Source organism: Salmo trutta, chromosome 15 (assembly GCF_901001165.1).
Source record: "Salmo trutta chromosome 15, fSalTru1.1, whole genome shotgun sequence".
Taxonomy (NCBI): Eukaryota; Metazoa; Chordata; class Actinopteri; order Salmoniformes; family Salmonidae; genus Salmo; species Salmo trutta.
Genome location: NC_042971.1, coordinates 22,526,371 through 22,544,183, shown reverse-complemented (window position 1 = coordinate 22,544,183; position 17,813 = coordinate 22,526,371). Strand labels below are relative to the sequence as shown.

At 42.1% G+C, this 17,813-nt stretch overlaps 2 protein-coding genes across 4 annotated transcripts in view; both read left to right on the top strand.

The window, feature by feature from the left end:
• The first annotated feature begins 1,124 nt into the window (after positions 1-1,124).
• LOC115148633 (40S ribosomal protein S3) lies at positions 1,125-8,626 on the top strand. The gene is made up of 7 exons (XM_029690704.1): positions 1,125-1,225; positions 1,863-1,993; positions 2,488-2,581; positions 2,850-2,944; positions 4,262-4,449; positions 7,382-7,621; positions 8,545-8,626. Exons 1-6 carry the CDS (start codon positions 1,127-1,129, stop codon positions 7,579-7,581), a joined length of 807 nt encoding a protein of 268 aa, XP_029546564.1. The 5' UTR covers positions 1,125-1,126; the 3' UTR covers positions 7,582-7,621; positions 8,545-8,626.
• Positions 8,627-11,026: 2,400 nt separating this feature from the next.
• The window catches only part of LOC115148631 (remodeling and spacing factor 1), a 58,420-nt gene continuing 51,633 nt past the window's right edge, over positions 11,027-17,813 (top strand). For all 3 annotated transcript variants that reach the window (XM_029690702.1, XM_029690701.1, XM_029690700.1), the window contains exon 1: positions 11,027-11,216. In XM_029690702.1, the coding sequence (XP_029546562.1) occupies positions 11,063-11,216 (154 nt within the window). In that variant the 5' untranslated portion in view covers positions 11,027-11,062. The remainder of the gene's footprint in view (positions 11,217-17,813) is intronic.

Below are 17,813 nucleotides of genomic sequence, written 5' to 3'. Positions count from 1 at the left end.
ATGATTTAATTGAGTCAATCTGTCTCCAATCATCAATGTCTGGTTGTGCATCTGTATTTGGGGGGGGGGGGGGTGTCGCCTATGCCAGGGGAGGTGAATCTTAATCACATAAAGCCTATTATTTGGCAGATAATACTATTTGTAGATCAGTGATGTTACCTCACTTTGCTCAAGCTGATCTTCTCCAACGGACTCAGAAGTTGTAGCTAAACATGTTGCAGTTAAAGGGGAGGGTCAATGAAACCAGTAAGTATATTACAGCAAATTCGGGGGGTAGCCTCGACCGGGTCTTGTACCCAGACCCAGCGATTGTCAATCCAACGTCTCAGCTCAGTATTTCCCAAACTCGGTCCTCGGGACCCCAATGGGTACACATTTTGTTTTTGCCCCAACACTACACAACAGATTCAAATGATCAAACCTTGATTAGTGAATCAGCGGTGTAGTGCCAAAACGCGTTTGTGAATCTCTGCCTTAACTGTATGCAAACAGGTTTGGACCACACAAACCCAACAGTTGCTAGCCAGCTAATACAATCCAACTTTGTTCCGTTGTTGTTGAGTTTGTTCTAGTGCAGGGGTGGGCAATTCCAATCCTCGAGGGCCTGATTGGTGTCACAGTTTTGCTCCGGCCCAATAATCACCTAATCATGATCTTCAGTTAAGAATACAATTTGATTAATCGGCTGGTTGCTAGGGATGGAGAAAAAGTGTGACACCAATAAGGCCCTCGGGGACTGGAGTTGCCCACACCTGTTCTAGTGGCATGCTAACGTCTGCTTGTTAGCTAACATTTTTGTCTTCCTTTCACAGTAAACACACCTTAAGCGTGTACTTCCGGCTATTAACAAGACGAAAATATCGTTAGGTAGTAGTGTACGTTTTAGTTTGTCAGTTTTAGCTTAGTTGTTTTTGGAAAAAATACTTTCAGTTGTGTTTGAATCTGTTGTGTAGTGTTGGGGCAAAAACCAAAGACAACAAAGCTAAGACAAACTAGAACGTACACTACTTGACGGAAATAAATATAATTGTATAACATTCCAGATCAATTACATTGTGTACGTATTTCAGCTATTCTACCTAACGCAGTGAGGAAGAGGCGAATCTGGGAATGTGCATGCGTTTAAATGAAAACAATAGCATATGGTTATTTCCGGGAAGCGGAACAGTCTTTCCGGTCTATGACACGTCCCAAGATGGCAGTGCAAATATCTAAGAAGAGGAAGGTTTGTACCGATTTATCTTTAGTTTTAGAGATTTGAGGTCACATATATAGAAACCACCCTTATAGTTAAGCAGTTAGTTACTGCGGTAAAATTTAAAATTTTCCGATTTTTATTTTTTTATTTTTACGGCTGGTGACCTAGCATGCTAGGCAACATGCGCACATGATCCAATACTGTAGTGTGTTGAAATATATTCTTCATTGACCAGTGTAGTTTGCTAAAGATGTTAACTAACCCACCGGTACCTTATCGGCAGCTTCAAAATGTCAATCAATCCCCAACCTGCAGGGTATTCTCCTGGTCATGCAAGTTTAGGTCGTACAATATTACTATTCCAGTTTTCCATAAAACATCAACATGCCACGGTGAGGCCAGATAATGTGTGCGTTGGAAAAATAAGTTGCCTCCGGATAGATGGGGTTTTCTCGGTTCGACCAGGAGAGTTAAACTCTATTTTCTAATGTGATCGAAGTGTACATGTAACATTCCAATCTTTACTTTGGTTAGACATGATGTGTCCTTGGTAAGTCTACTGATTGTTGCAATGAGCAGCCAGGATGCTGTATTTCAAACTGTCCCTGCTAAATTACTTGCTGATTACCTCACTCACACTCCTCCTGTCTTCATATTTTTACAGTTTGTCGCTGATGGCATCTTCAAAGCTGAACTGAACGAGTTCCTCACCAGAGAGCTCGCTGAGGATGGCTACTCTGGCGTGGAGGTTCGTGTCACCCCAACCAGGACCGAAATCATCATCCTGGCTACCAGGTGAGTCCAAAAACCTGGACATCAAAACCACAGGACTAGTGGCGTACTGGCACATTCTACTCCAAAATCAAAGTTTGTCAGATGTTTTGACCTCAAAAGTAGTCTGTCAAGATGAATCCACACTATTGGTTGTGCATGTCCAGCTATATGCCCCCCCCCCCAAAAAAAAGATTAGCTCTGGAAATTACATGGTGCATATGTTTCCTTTATTTTGGGTTGTGGTTTATAGCTGTATCTGTGGGGGTGGGGGATTATTAATGAGTGCGTGCTGATCGCCGTTCATGGTGAATGCAATAATGTTCCCTATATTTTCAATGTGTTTTCTGCAATGGGTGGGATAGTGAACTTTTCTCCACATATGACCACATGAGGTTTGACTATCTGACAAACTTAGATTTTTAGAAAGTTGACTCTGATAATGAACACTACTGTTGAGAGCCAGTGAGTTGACTCAAACTGTTGAGGTGCCAACAGACCAAATACTCCTTCTCCAGGACACAAAACGTTCTTGGTGAGAAGGGGCGTCGTATCCGTGAGCTGACTGCAGTGGTCCAGAAGAGGTTTGGCTTCCCAGAGGGCAGTGTTGAGGTAAGGGATGGTTGGTTTCAGACACCCATTGTCATGTTATGGCCATGATAGATCTCTACATTTTTGTTTTCATTGCTTCAGGGTCATATTTTAGGGGTGGTGGATGACTATAAAGTTAATATTTGCTTGTGGCTCATTCCTTGTCAAATACTACCAGAAATTCTATCATTGTCGTCTGGTCCCCTAAACACTTTCTGCTCTGTGAAAGTTTGCAACATACTGTGAGTGTGGTTATGTAACTGTCCTTGTCTGTTTTTCTTGCCATCAGCTGTATGCTGAGAAGGTTGCCACTCGTGGTCTGTGCGCCATCGCCCAGGCAGAGTCCCTGCGCTACAAGCTTCTTGGGGGTCTGGCTGTCCGCAGGTGAGGATCTTTGCCCTGTGTTTTCTCGTACTAACTATGGTTAGTACTTGATTAAAGGTTTGTATTAGTTACTTTTTAATTTATTTAACCTTTATTTAACTAGGCAAGTCAGTTAAGAACAAATTCTTATTTACAATGACGACCTACCAAAAGGCAAAAAGCCTCCTGCGGGGACGGGGGCTGGGATTAAAAATAAATTAAATAAAAATATAGGACAAAACACATATCACGACAAGAGAGACAACACTACATAAAGAGAAACCTAAGACAACAACATAGCATGGCAACAACGCATGACAACACAGCATGGTAGCAACACATCATGACTACAACATGGCAGCAGCACAACATTATTGGGCACAGACAACAGCACAAAGGACAAGAAGGTAAAGACAACAATACATCATGCAAAGTTGCCAAAACTGTCAGTAAGAGTGTCCACGATTGAGTATTTTTCTCTCTCCAGCTTTAAAGCAATTTTCCAGCAATTCTACACATTTTGCCATGGAGCTGAGAGAAAATGTTGCAGTTTTAAAGATGTTCTGCAATTCTATGCATTTTTCTATGGCTAATGCTGTGTTCTTTTGCTCAAACATAATTAACTAAATCAATACTGCTAAATTAATAGTTTTTGTAATGTTCAATTCTCCCTGACTCTAGTTTTGTATTTTGTTGATTGTTAGTTTTCAAAGATTATATATATTTTTAAAAAAAATGGTCCATTATCTTTCCTACATGCTCAGTCTGGTTTTAAGGGTTTAAGTTTACACTGAAAGTGTTTATCCCGAGAAGTTGTGTTCATTTAAAAAAAATCTAAATTTTTGTTTTACTCTGCTCTAAATTTGGAGATGCAACTATACTGGCCCTCCCAAAGATCCCTGCTAACTCTAAGATGTTTGTGTTTTGTGGAGTATGTCAAGTGCTGTCAAAATGTTAAGTTTAGTTTTCAGTTGTGTACTGTAAACGTTTTGCTTTCAGCCCTGTTTCACTTTTTAAAACTCGGATGAATAATTTATGAGTACTTGAACGGACATTCTTAATAACCATCCTGTCAAACCTTGAAAAGATAGTGAAGTGACGCAGTGGTACGGTACACCTCTTGGGACTTCAGTTAATATTTTAGGTGTTAGTTGAAACTGGAAGATCCCAGTGTCAGAGCGCAATCTCATCTTTTACAATATTTTACACACTACTCTAAAGGGTGGGATTATCTGTTGTATATTGTTGTCATTTTTCATGGCACTGTCTGGCAGAGTTGAAGACCTGGGACTTGTAAGAATATATGGTGTTTTAATTCTGCTTGTTTTGGTGTTGCAGAGCCTGCTATGGTGTCCTGCGCTTCATCATGGAGAGCGGGTCCAAGGGTTGCGAGGTGGTGGTCTCTGGAAAGCTCAGGGGTCAGAGGGCCAAATCTATGAAGTTCGTGGATGGCCTCATGATCCACAGCGGAGACCCCGTTAACTACTACGTCGACACTGCTGTCCGCCATGTGCTGCTCCGTCAAGGTGAGGTCACCGTGGGGTTTTATGCCTGATTCACACTATAGGCCCAAGCTGTCTGGACTGGCCTCTTTACGCATCCACCATGGTTGCTGTCCATTCCAGCAGTTCCAATGTGGCTATGTCCCAATGATCTCTTATTCATCCCAAAGTGTGTACTTGCTTGCTTACTTCCCTTAACTGATTTGAAAGGAAATGACTGCTATAAGACATGGTGGAAACTCCCACTAGCCTATGCCTCTACCATTTTTTTTGTTTGATTTGTTGGAAGTAGGGAATGAATGCACACTTCGAGAGAGGCGATATTATTGGGATGCACACAGTGAGAAGAAATGATCCAAGCTAGCTCCATATGGTTCGGATCGGCCCTATAGTGTGCATCGGGCATTATTTGGGCCAGGTCAAGACTAGTGTTGCACAGTATACTGGTACCACAGTAGTATCACTGTACCAAAACATGATACTTATGATACCAACATTTTAGAATACCGTGGTACCGTTTCATGATACTACCACATTTTTCAGCCCTACCGATTTAAAGAATCTGCTGGCGTCGGTTATAAAAATGTTATGAGGTCTGTTTCGTTTAAGCAACAGGCACTAGTCTCTTGTATGTTCATGTGCAATAATATCCACATCACTTTCATGCGCATATCACGTGTGGCAGCTGTAATCAGCCAGCCGCATCTTCTACCAGCCCTCACTCACCTGCTTCTCTCTGTCTGCTCTTCATGATCATCTATTCCTCCATCAGTTTTTAAAATATCATTTTGCCTTGATGGCGAATGGGGATGCAGACCCTGATGATTCTTGATTTGTTACATTGGAGCAGCAGGCAGAGCAAGCAATGTTGACACATTGTATAAATTCATCACCTGTTATAACCAAGAGCACAGGCCAGTCTGAGTAGATTTTACAAGTTCACTGTCATGCAGCCTCTGAGTGCCAGAGGGCGAAGAAAATGGTTTGTCTCTAGCCAAAACGGTTAAAACATGACCCATATTACCGTAAATGTCTTTATTGCTTTCCATTGGGATTCGCGTGCATGATATTTAATTTCACAAACCATGTAGCAGGCCGTTTTAAACTAATCCTGGGTCACAAATGATTGGTTTGATAACAACCAACGTTCAGTCAGTTTACCTAGCTAGCTAACAACCTGGTAACTTAACGGCAAATTTGATTAGCACAGGAAGAAAAGGGTTGGATACTCATGAGATGTGCTTCAAAGGTAGATTTTATATAGGGCTAATGTAAGCCTAAACTATATACAAAATGTCTTTCTTTTGCTCCTTAAATTATGTTTGGTGCCCAATGTTTTAAAAGTTGTGGGCAATGTGCGTGTGTTTGTGGGAGAGGGTGTGTGAGGAAGGGCGGGAGAGGGTCTGTGTTAACTGAAGAGTAAAGAATGTTTTATTCAGTGTTTTACCCTTATTGCCACAATGACATGCAGCTCATTATGCATGTATATTCCTCCAACCAAATCACAGGTAGGCCTTTGCAAATATGAGCAAATCAGCCATTCTATGCAATATTCTATTATACAGTGAAGTTAAATTCAATGTGCTGTATTGAATAGATGTGTGAATTTGTGACAGCTTTTTGCGTAGCACATATGTAGAACGTTTCGAAAACGCAGGGTTCGCACAAGGCGCTTGAGGTGCTTAAAGTACTTGAATTTGGAACTCAGAAATTAAAGTATTGGAATACCTTAAATCAAACATTTTCTCAAGTTGGTACTTGAAAGTACTTGGATTAAAATGAGAGAACAGATAATAACCAAATAATGTTAATGAAAAATATTAGAAAAATGTGTTGGTCTTACAAATTCATTTCCAGGCAGACTACTGAGTTTTGTTTCCTCACGTGTTTCATGCTGTGGTTGCCAGTTGAGCTCGCTCATCCCATCCACACTGCCACTCAGGTACAGAACTGACTGTACCTGCCTGGCAACGTCACATCGATAGCTAAAATGCCAGGCAAATGTAGGATTAAATCTACCTTTTGTGGGTATGGAACATTTCTGGGATCTCTAATTTCAGCTCTGAAAACATTGGACCAACACTTTACACGTTGCGTCTTATATTTTTGTTCAGTATAGTTTACCCACCTTTTTTTACCACCACATCATTGGACCCAACCATCCCACACTTCTCTGCAACAACCTCCAGCTTTTTTGCCAATAGCCTCATTTACGGGGCGCCCGCGATATTCTGCTTTATCAAGCGGCAGCCGTGTGCCTGCCATTCTGGTGGCCGTTCACATGCCATTTACCCCTCACACATGCCACCCGCCCTTTCCCGTCCAGCAACACTAAAGCTGCAGTCGGACGCAAGACGCTTTTCTAAATCTATTAATTAGTAGATTCCCAAGTACTCAATAAAAACAGTCATTCAGCTGGAATTGTGTAATGTGAATAGGAAATGTGTTCACCAGTAGGCATGTCTCAACTCTGCTCGTCACTACTCAAATGACAAAATCATTAGTACTGACCTAACACTCATATGTAGTGAAACATCGTATTATTTAGTAGAACTTGTAAGGTAGTGATGAATACTGTTTTTCCCCCATGAGGTTGTGGCAATATATTGCCACCTGGTGGCAACAAGAAACAATTGCATAATATTAACTTACAAATTGATGGTCCTTAAATAGATATTAGTACTTAAGTCCTTACTTAACTTGCCACTGTCTGTACGAATCCTGAAAACGGGAACAAGCGTCTGGGGGTGAACAGGACACTAGGCTGCTGATTTCCCCCTATGGCATCGCAATACTGCTTGGTATCGTGATAATTGGCCTGGTATCGTTAGTACAAGGTTTGTATAGTGACAACACTAATAAAGACGACTTGTCGTCTTATGGAACAGGACCAGAAATGATAAGTGGTGAAATGGTGTCAAATACTTGAGGTGCAATCTGTTCTGCCTGTCCAAAGGTGTGCTGGGGATCAAGGTGAAGATCATGCTGCCCTGGGATCCCAGCGGTAAGATCGGCCCCAAGAAGCCTCTCCCCGACCACGTGAGCATCGTGGAACCCAAGGACGAGCAGGTCCCTTCAACCCCCATCTCAGAGCAGAAGGGAGCCAAGCCGGAGGCAGCTGCCGTCGCACCTGCGACACCCATCCCCACAGCATAACCATGAGGGAGCCCCAAACCAGAGTCACAATTTTCCCAATGTAAGGCAGGTTTAGCTAAGTGTTAAAAAGGCAGGATAAGTTCCAGTACAGCTTGCACAGTGCTGCTTTGTCGTTCCCCCCGAACACAGAAACCCTGTTTCCTACTACCTCGGTCTGTCTGCATCCCACAGCTGGCAGGGACGCTTGGTTTCAGACACCACATCGCCCGTTGACATACCGTAAATTCAGGACTATAAGCCGCAACTTTTTTCCCAGCTTTGAACCTTGCGGCTTAAACAATGACGCGGCTAATATATGGATTTTTCCCGCTTTCGCATTTTTTTTTCTCCTAAAAAACACATTCTGTGACGTGCTCAGTTTTTTGGGCGGCATGAAGCTTTCATTAGACGAATGAAATTGCCGAACGGGTTAAGGTCAAACAACTTTTTTGTTTACTGTTTAGATCAAATCAAGCGCTCTCAAACTTCCCATCATTCTGATTACGGTAGTCATTTTGTCACCCTCATCATGGTAAAGACACAGAAATGCATATGATGCAGCTTTCAAGTTGAAGGCAATTGATCTGGCTGTCGGAAAAAAAGAAATAGAGCTGCTGCACGGGAGCTTGGTCTTAATGAGTCGATAAGACGTTGGAAACAGCAGCGTGAGGAATTGACTCAGTGCAAAAAGACAACTAAAGCTTACTGCTAATTTTTTATTTTTGTTACAAGCTGTGTTTCGTTAAAGCCTGTGTAAAGTTCATTTGTTTCAATGTACCGGTAGGCACCTGCGGCTTATTTATGTTAAAAAAAAAATTAAAAAAATTTAAATTCAGCGGGTGCAGCTTATATTCAGGTGCGCTTAATAGTCTGGAAATTACGGTAAATCTATGCATTTTGTTAGCATAGCCTAAAAGGAGTGCTAAAAGGTTTAAGGTAGCAAAATGTCTGATCTAATTTTCCCTTTTTTTTTCTTAAAAACAGGTCATCATGAGTCATCTGGAAATTCTCCAAATACCTTTTTCAAGTGTTGAGAAAAAAAATAAAAATAGTAAATGTTTGTAAATGTTTTCTTTGAAATGATTTGACCAAATTGCCTTTCACTATGGGAAGTTACACAATGCTTGCTTTAAAACGGAGCCTTTGCCTTTTAAAGTCACTTTGGTTATCTTGATACCCACCCCAGAGCATCTAGAATGTAGTTGCAACCTATTGCCAAACTGTTACTTTTACTTGTCAAAAGTTGAGCAATTTAACAAGTGTCTGTGTGAATTACAATTGCATATGTAATTATTATTATTATTTTCTTATCTGGTACATTTTGTATGACAAAGTATGGACAACTGCTCATGCCAAAATTATGGGTATTAATAGGGAGTTGGTCCCCCCTTTGCTGCTATAACAGCCTTCGCTCTTCTGGGAAGGCTTTCCACTAGATGTTGGAACATTGCTGTGGGGACTTGCTTCCATTCATTAGTGAGGTCAAGCACTGATGTTGGGCAATTAGGCCTTGCACGCGGTCGGCGTTCCAATTCATCCCAAAGGTTTTCGATGGGGTTGAGTTCAGGGCTCTGTGCAGGCCAGTCAAGTTCTTCCACACTGATCTCAACAAACCATTTCTGTATGGACCTCGCTTCGTGCATGGGGGCAGTGTCATGCTGCAACAGGAAAGGGCCTTCCCCAAACTGTTGCCAAGAAGTTGTAAGCACAGAATCGTCTAGTATGTATGAATGTATACTGTGGCGTTAAGATTTCCCTTCACTGGAAGTAAGGGGCCTAGCCCGAACCATGAAAAACAGCCCCAGACCATTATGCCTCCTCCAAACTTTACAGTTGGCACTATGCATTCGATCAGGTAGCGTTCTCATAGCATCAACCAAACCTAGATTGGTCCGTCGAGACTGTCAGATGGTGACGCGTGATTCATAACTCCAGAGAACTCGTTTCCACTGCTCCAGAGTCCAATGGAGGCAAACTTTATAACACTCCAGCCGAAGCTTGGCATTGCGCATGGTGATCTTAGGCTTGTGTGCGGCTGCTCTCCCATGGAAGCTCCCGACAAACAGTTCTTGTGCTGACGTTGCTTCCAGAGGCAGTTTCGAACTTGGTAGTGAGTGTTGCAACCGAGGACAAACTATTTGTACGCATTTCAGCACTTGGCGGTTCAGTTCTGTGAGTTTGTGTGGCCTGCCACATTGTGGCTGAGCCTTTTGTTGCTCCTAGACATTTCCACTTCACAATAACAGCACTTACAGTTGAAGGGGGCAGGGCAGATATTTTACAACTGATTTGTTGGGAAGGTGGCATCCTATGACTGCCATATGGAAAGTCACTAAGCTCTTCAGTAAGGCCATTCTACTGCCAATGTTTGTCTATAGAGATTGCATGGCTGTGCTCGATTTTATACACCTGTCAGCAACGGGTGTGGCTGAAATGGCCGAATCCACTAATTTTGAAGGGATGTCCACATACTTTTGTAACATTACCTGTGTCAGTATTTACCATCACTCATTGCATTTGAAAAATCAGGGTAATTGACTTCTAAATCATTAGCAAAATCACGTTTTAGATGGGTGAAATACAGCTTTGCATGGAAAACAAATAATTCTATAGTTTTCCGAAAATTATATTTTTGCTGTGGAGACTAATCCAACGGATGAATAAGTAAAAATACTTAGTTTTTTGGGATATCTATACTTCACTATTTATTTTTGACAACTTTTACTTAACCACATTCCTGAAGAAAATAATGTACTTTTTGCTCCATTTTCTCTGACACCCAAACGTACTCGTTCAATTTTGAATGCTTAGCAGGTCAGGAAAATTGCCTAAATCACACATTTATCAAGATGACATCCCAACTGCCCCTGATCTCACTAAACACATGCTTTGTTTTTAAATTATGCCTGAGTGTTGGAGCATGCCCCTGGCAATCTGTAAATGTAAAAAATAAAAGAAGATGCCATCTGGTTTGCTTTTTATAAGGAATTTGAAATTATTTATACTTTTACTTTTGATACTTAAGTATATTTAAAACCAAATACTTTTAGACTAACTCAAGTAGTATTTTACTGGGTGTCTTTCATTTTTTGAGCCATATTCTATGATGGTATCTTTACTTTTATCCCCACTGAGTGTTCCTGGCGTTACATTGTTACAAGTGGATGAATTAATACAATTGCCAATAGGCAGGCAGTGTATCACATTGTAGAAGTTATTCAAGCTACAAAATGGCAGCTGCGTCCGAGCCACTCTATGGCAGACTGTCCATGTATTTATTTGGGGCTAAATTGCCTAACTATGGAAGAATGTGAAACTGTTCGCACCTTCATCAGTGCCAAAATTATCACCGAAGGATCATTCCCCGCGCATACTCTTTACATTAGTAATTTCACTTTTTACCGCAAAGACCTCTGGGCTGCTATTTTCCTTTTCGCGGTGAATTGTGGGCAATCATTGGTCCTCCGAGCTTTTCGAGTCTGCTGTTCCACCATTGGAAAAGATGGCTGCCTCGGCTCCATCGGCGGGTTTCTCCTCCGATTTGTGCCCAAGCTACGCCGTGATATGCTCTTTTCTAGAGCGTTACGGAGCTTTACTGGATCTACCGGAGCTCACATTTCCGCAGTTGGAGAGATATCTCCAAGACACATCTTCAGGTATAGTTTGAAAAGCGCGAGCTGCTGTGGGGACGTGCGACTCCACACCATTGCATAGTGTTCTGTGTCGTTTGTCCCAGCTAGCTCGTTGTTATTGTGTGTTTTCCAAACGTTTTATATGCATTTTTGCTGTCCCAAATTCACGCTAAAGATCCCGGGTGAGTCAGATACTTTGTTTTTGCACTGTTTAACTCCGAACTTTTTAAAGACTGAAAGGCTTAGTTGAAATTTGCTGATTTTTAAATTATTGAATTTATTTTCCAGCCTTTATCTGCCATGGACCGAATTGCACGATATCACATCCTACAGAAACTGCTTTGAGCTTTTGCACAAAGATGAATTGCTGTTAACATTTATGAAAGTATGGGGCACACATGTTCGTCGGTTTATGACGTTTGTTGTGATAAGGACAATTGCCCATTTTTATTTACCGTGAAGTAATATTTTAGTAGTGGTTCGCTCGCACTGTATTGCGCACGCGCACACCTGGTCTTCCTGCCCAATGGACTCCTGTAATTAGGTTCCAATTATCTTGTATAGTAGCCACAAAGTCCAAATTGTCAACAAATCTTAATGGTTATGTTTAAAAAAAAATTGTATGATTTCGATGCATAAAGTAAAAATCATATTTGGAGCCGACTTAGTTATTTGGAGGTCCCAGGCAGAGGCCCTGTTCCTCACCCCCCCAATTGTTTTCATTTATTGTGAGTAATTTAACTGTGAAAATGTATTACCTTTTAATGTAACATGAAACAGTAACTTTTTGAAGTGATTTGATGAGAGAAAAAATGTTACCCATAGCACATTAATCCCAAAATAATTCTAGCATCTGAACAGTGCACTGTTCAACTGCCAACTTTCCTTCAATTCACAAGTGGCTGAAACGATCAGAGTGATCGAAACAGCGCCTCTCTGTCTTACTGTATGTAGCCCATGTATCTGTTGCCAAAATCTTTTTGGGTAGACCGCATCAGATACAGTGCCTATAGAAAGTCTATTTCTTCATTTTATTGTTACAAAGTGGAATTAAAATGGATTTAATTTAATTTTTTTGTCAACGATCTACACATTACTGTCTAAGTAGAACAATTCTCTATATTTTTTAAAGATTAATGAATCAAAAAAATGATATACCTTGATTAGATAAGTACTCACCCCCCTGAGACGGTACATAGTAGAAGCACATTTGGCAGCAATTACTGCTGTGAGTCTTCTTGGGTAAGTCTCATAAGAGCTTTGCACACCTGTGACCGACCAGCTTGATTCGGTCTTGAAATGGTGTTTTACATTGGATAAAAGTAGAGACTCAGAGCTAGAAAATGTTATACCATACTCTACAGTTGAGGAACAATGGGAACGTAATTCTGCTTTGAAAGTTGATTAACTTGAAACCTCACTTTTGAGAAAATGGCCCTTGAATGTTTTAGTACCTACTGGAGAGCTCTGCTTTGTCTACATTCATTCAGCATCATTCATACCCTTCTAAGCTTTAGCCCCACCCATCTCTTTAAGGATTCACATGTGCGGCTATGTACTAAACAACCAAAGATTTCAACACTAAAGGCTGGTTTATACTACGGGTGTGTTAGTACATTTAATCTGGAGTGCCAGACTGTGCTCTGGGTGTAAATAAACTGTGTTGTCAGATTGTCCATTCGTAATTGAGTGTTTCATTATCGGAGTGCACACTGGATGCTCTGGCTGAAAAGTAGGGTTGATCCAAGCGTTCTGACCTAACAGCAGTCAAGCACCCAAGCTAACTGGCTAACGTTGGCTAGCTAAACACAGCAAAAAAAGAAACGTCCCTTTTTCAGGACCCTGTCTTTTAAAGATAATTCCTAAAAATCCAAATAACTTCAGGTCTTCATTGTAAAGGGTTTAAACACTGTTTTCCATGCTTGTTCAATGAACCATAAACAATTAATGAACATGCAGCTGTGCAATGGTCGTTAAGACACTAACAGCTTACAGACGGTAGGCAATTAAGGTCACAGTTAGGACACTAAAGAGGCCTTTCTACTGACTCTGAAAAACACCAAAAGAAAGTTTTTCATCTGCGTGAACGTGCCTTAGGCATGCTGCAAGGAGGCAGGAGAACTGCAGATGTGGCCAGGGCAATAAATTACAATGTCCGTACTGTGAGACGCCTAAGACAGCACTACAAGGAGACAGGATGGACAGCTGATCGTCCTCGCAGTGGTAGACCATGTGTAACAACACCTGCACAGGATCGGTACATCCGAACATCACACCTGCGGGACAGGTACAGGATGGCAACAACAACTGCCTGAGTTACACCAGGAACGCACAATCCCTCCACAGTGCTCAGACTCTCTGCAATAGGCTGAGAGAGGCTGGACTGAGGGCTTGAAGGCCTGTTGTAAGGCAGGTCCTCACCAGACATCACCGGCAACAACGTCGCCTATGGGCACAAACCCACCGTCGCTGGATAGACAGGACTGGCAAAAGTGCTCAATGATGAGTCACGGTTTTGTCACACCAGGGGTGATGGTCGGATTTGCGTTTATCGTCGAAGGAATGAGCATTACACTGAGGCCTGTACTCTGGAGCTGGATCGATTTTGAGGTGGAGGGTCCGTCCTGGTCTGGGGCGGTGTGTCACAGCATCATCGGACTGAGCTTGCTGTTATTGCAGGCAGTCTCAACGCTTTGCATTACAGGGAAGACATCCTCCTCCCTCGTGATACCCTTCCTGCAGTCTCATCCTGACATGACCCTCCAGCATGAGAATGCCACCACGTACAGAACGAGTAGTATGGCTGATTTCCTGCAAGACAGGAATGTCAGTGTTCTACCAATGCCAGCGAAGAGCCCAGATCTCAATCCCGTTGAGCATGTCTGGGACCTGTTGGATCGGAGGGTGAGGGCTAGGGCCATTCCCCCCAGAAATGTCTGGGAACTTGCAGGTGCCTTGGTGGAAGAGTGGGGTAACATCTCACAGCAAGAACTGGCAAATCTGGTGCAGTCCATGAGGAGGAGATGCACTGCAGTACTTAATGCAGCTGGTGGCCACACCAGATACGGACTGTTACTTTTTACTTTTGACCCCCCCGCCCCCCTCTCCCCTTTGTTCAGGGACACATTACTCCATTTCTGTTAGTCACGTGTCTGTGGAACTTGTTCAGTTTGTCTCAGTTGTTTAATCTTATGTTCATACAAATATTTACACATGTTAAGTTAGCTGAAAATAAACACAGTTGACAGTGAGAGGACTTTTCTTTTTTTTGCTGAGTTTACATCCAGACACAAATGAGAGATCTGCTCACTCTGACAATTTTACTCGCCCTGGCAGAGCTGGTTAGGCTGATTTTATGTTGTCCAGAGCATTGGTGACTGCAACTGTGATGCTGGCAACAATCTAATTACGTTTCTTTTTGCCAACCTTTACTGACACTGGCCATATTCAATGGGTGTTGAGCATTTGTAAATTTGTCAGTTATTCTGCGCTCTGGCACACTGACGAGAGTGCTCTGAAATCGGAGTAGACAGCCACAACGAATTTACCAGCTACGTCTATCGACAGTTGTTGCAGTGACATCAACATTCTATTGAAATAGATACTTGCATAGTGGAGTCATTTTTTGTTTAGACATGTAGCTAGCTAAACAATTAACCATAATCCCAACTCATAACGTTACAACCCTACATGAATCTGCAGGTAGCTAACCAACCAGGTTCAATGTTAGCTAGCTAACATCAGGCTACATTGAGGGAAAAAGTATTTTATCCCCTGCTGATTTTGTACGTTTGCCCACTGACAAAGAAATTATTTAATGGTAGGTTTATTTGAACAGTGAGAGACAGAATAACAACAAAAAAATCCAGAAAAACGCATGTCAAAAATGTTATAAATTGATTTGCATTTTATTGAGGGAAATAAGTATTTGACCCCCTCTCAATCAGAAAGATTTCTGGCTCCCAGGTGTCTTTTATACAGGTAACGAGCTGAGATTAGGAGCACACTCTTAAAACCTCTTACATCTAGATGTTCCGCTAGCGGAACGTCTGCTCCAATATCCAATGATGGGCGTGGCGCGAAATACAAACTCCTCTAAAATCCGAAAACTTCCATTTTTCAAACATATGACTATTTTACAGCTATTTAAAGAAAAGACTCTCGTTAATCTAACCACACTGTCCGATTTCAAAAAGGCTTTACAGCGAAAGCAAAACATTAGATTATGTCAGCAGAGTACCCAGCCAGAAATAATCAGACACCCATTTTTCAAGCTAGCATATAATGTCACAAAAAACAAAACCACAGCTAAATGCAGCACTAACCTTTTGATGATCTTCATCAGATGACACACCTAGGACATTATGTTATACAATACATGCATGTCTGTTCAATCAAGTTCATATTTATATCAAAAACCAGCTTTTTACATTAGCATGTGACGTTCAGAACTAGCATACCCACCGAAAACTTCCGGGGAATTTACTAACAAGTTACTAAATTACTCACGATAAACGTTCACAAAAAGCATAACAATTATTTTAAGAATTATAGATACATTACTCCTCTATGCACTCGATATGTCCGATTTTAAAATAGCTTTTCGGATTAAGCACATTTTGCAATATTCTAAGTAGATAGCCCAGCCATCACGGGCTAGCTATTTAGACACCCACCCAGTTTAGCCTTCACCAAAATCACATTTCCTATAAGAAAAATGGTCTTACCTTTCCTGTTCTTCGTCAGAATGCACTCCCAGGACTTCTACTTCAATAACAAATGTTGGTTTGGTCCCAAATAATCCATTGTTATATCCAAACAGCGGCGTTTTGTTCGTGCGTTCTAGACACTATCAGAATGCTAAATCATGGTCGTGCGCATGGCGCAGAACGTGACAAAAAAATTCTAAATATTCCATTACCGTACTTCGAAGCATGTCAACTGCTGTTTAAAATCAATTTTTATGCAATTTATCTCGTAGAAAAGCGATAATATTCCGACCGGGAATCTGCTTGTCTGTAAACTGAGGGAAAAACCGAAAGACGGGTGCGGGGCAGGTCACGAGCCTAAGCGTTTCTCCTCTGATAGAGCACTCAGCAAAAGCGCTCGTGTGTTTCAGCCAGGGCTTTGAATTACGTCATTCCTGTTTTTCCCGGGCTCTGAGACCCCATTGGAGACGTGGGAAGTGTCACGTAACAGCAGAGATCCCTTGTAATAGATAGAGAATCAACAAGGGCAAGAAATGTTCAGACAGGGTACTTCCTGAACAGAACCTTCTCAGGTTTTTGCCTGCCATAGGAGTTCTGTTATACTCAGACACCATTCAAACAGTTTTAGAAACTTTGGAGTGTTTTCTATCCAAAGCTAATAATTATATGCATATTCTAGTTTCTGGGCAGGACTAATAATCAGATTAAATCGGGTATGTTTTTTATCCAGCCGTGAAAATACTGCCCCCTAGCCATAAGAGGTTAAAGGGAGTGCTCCTAATCTGTTTGTTACCTGTATAAAAGACACCTGTCCACAGAAGCAAGCAATCAATCAATCAGATTCCAAACTCTCCACCATGGCCAAGACCAAAGAGCTCTCCAAGGATGTCAGGGACAAGATTGTAGACCTACACAAGGCTGGAATGGGCTACAAGACCATCGCCAAGCAGCTTGGTGAGAAGGTGACAACAGTTGGTGCGATTATTCGCAAATGGAAGAAACACAAAAGAACTGTCAATCTCCCTCGGCCTGGGGCTCCATGCAAGATCTCACCTTGTGGAGTTGCAATGATCATGAGAATGGTGAGGAATCAGCCCAGAACTACACGGGAGGATCTTGTCAATGATCTCAAGGCAGCTGGGACCATAGTCACCAAGAAAACAATTGGTAACACACTACGCCGTGAAGGACTGAAATCCTGCAGCGCCCGCAAGGTCCCCCTGCTCAAGAAAGCACATACATGCCCTTCTGAAGTTTGCCAATGAACATCTGAATGATTCAGAGGACAACTGGGTGAAAGTGTTGTGGTCAGATGAGACCAAAATGGAGCTCTTTGGCATCAACTCAACTCGCTGTGTTTGGAGGAGGAGGAATGCTGCCTATGACCCCAAGAATACCATCCCCACCGTCAAACATGGATGTGGAAACATTATGCTTTGGGGGTGTTTTTCTGCTAAGGGGACAGGACAACTTCACAGCATCAAAGGGACGATGGACGGGGCCATGTACCGTCAAATCTTGGGCGAGACTCTCCTTCCCTCAGGCAGGGCATTGAAAATGGGTTGTGGATGGGGTATTCCAGCATGACAATGACCCAAAACACACGGCCAAGGCAACAAAGGAGTGGCTCAAGAAGAAGCACATTAAGGTCCTGGAGTGGCCTAGCCAGACCAGACTCTCCAGACCTTAATCCCATAGAAAATCTGTGGAGGGAGCTGAAGGTTCGAGTTGCCAAACGTCAGCCTCGAAACCTTAAAGACTTGGAGAAGATGTGCAAAGAGGAGTGGGACAAAATCCCTCCTGAGATGTGTGCAAACCTGGTGGCCAACTACAAGAAACATCTGACCTCTGTGATTGCCAACAAGGGTTTTGCCACTAAGTCATGTTTTGATTTAGAGGGGTCAAATACTTA

Bases quoted from the DNA above. Each gene is read 5' to 3' on its own strand.
- LOC115148633 (XM_029690704.1), top strand. From the start codon at position 1,127: ATGAAAACAATAGCATATGGTTATTTCCGGGAAGCGGAACAGTCTTTC. The intron at 1,226-1,862 runs GTTTGTACCGAT...ATATTTTTACAG, and splicing joins AAATATCTAAGAAGAGGAAG to TTTGTCGCTGATGGCATCTT. The intron at 4,450-7,381 runs GTGAGGTCACCG...GCCTGTCCAAAG, and splicing joins CCATGTGCTGCTCCGTCAAG to GTGTGCTGGGGATCAAGGTG.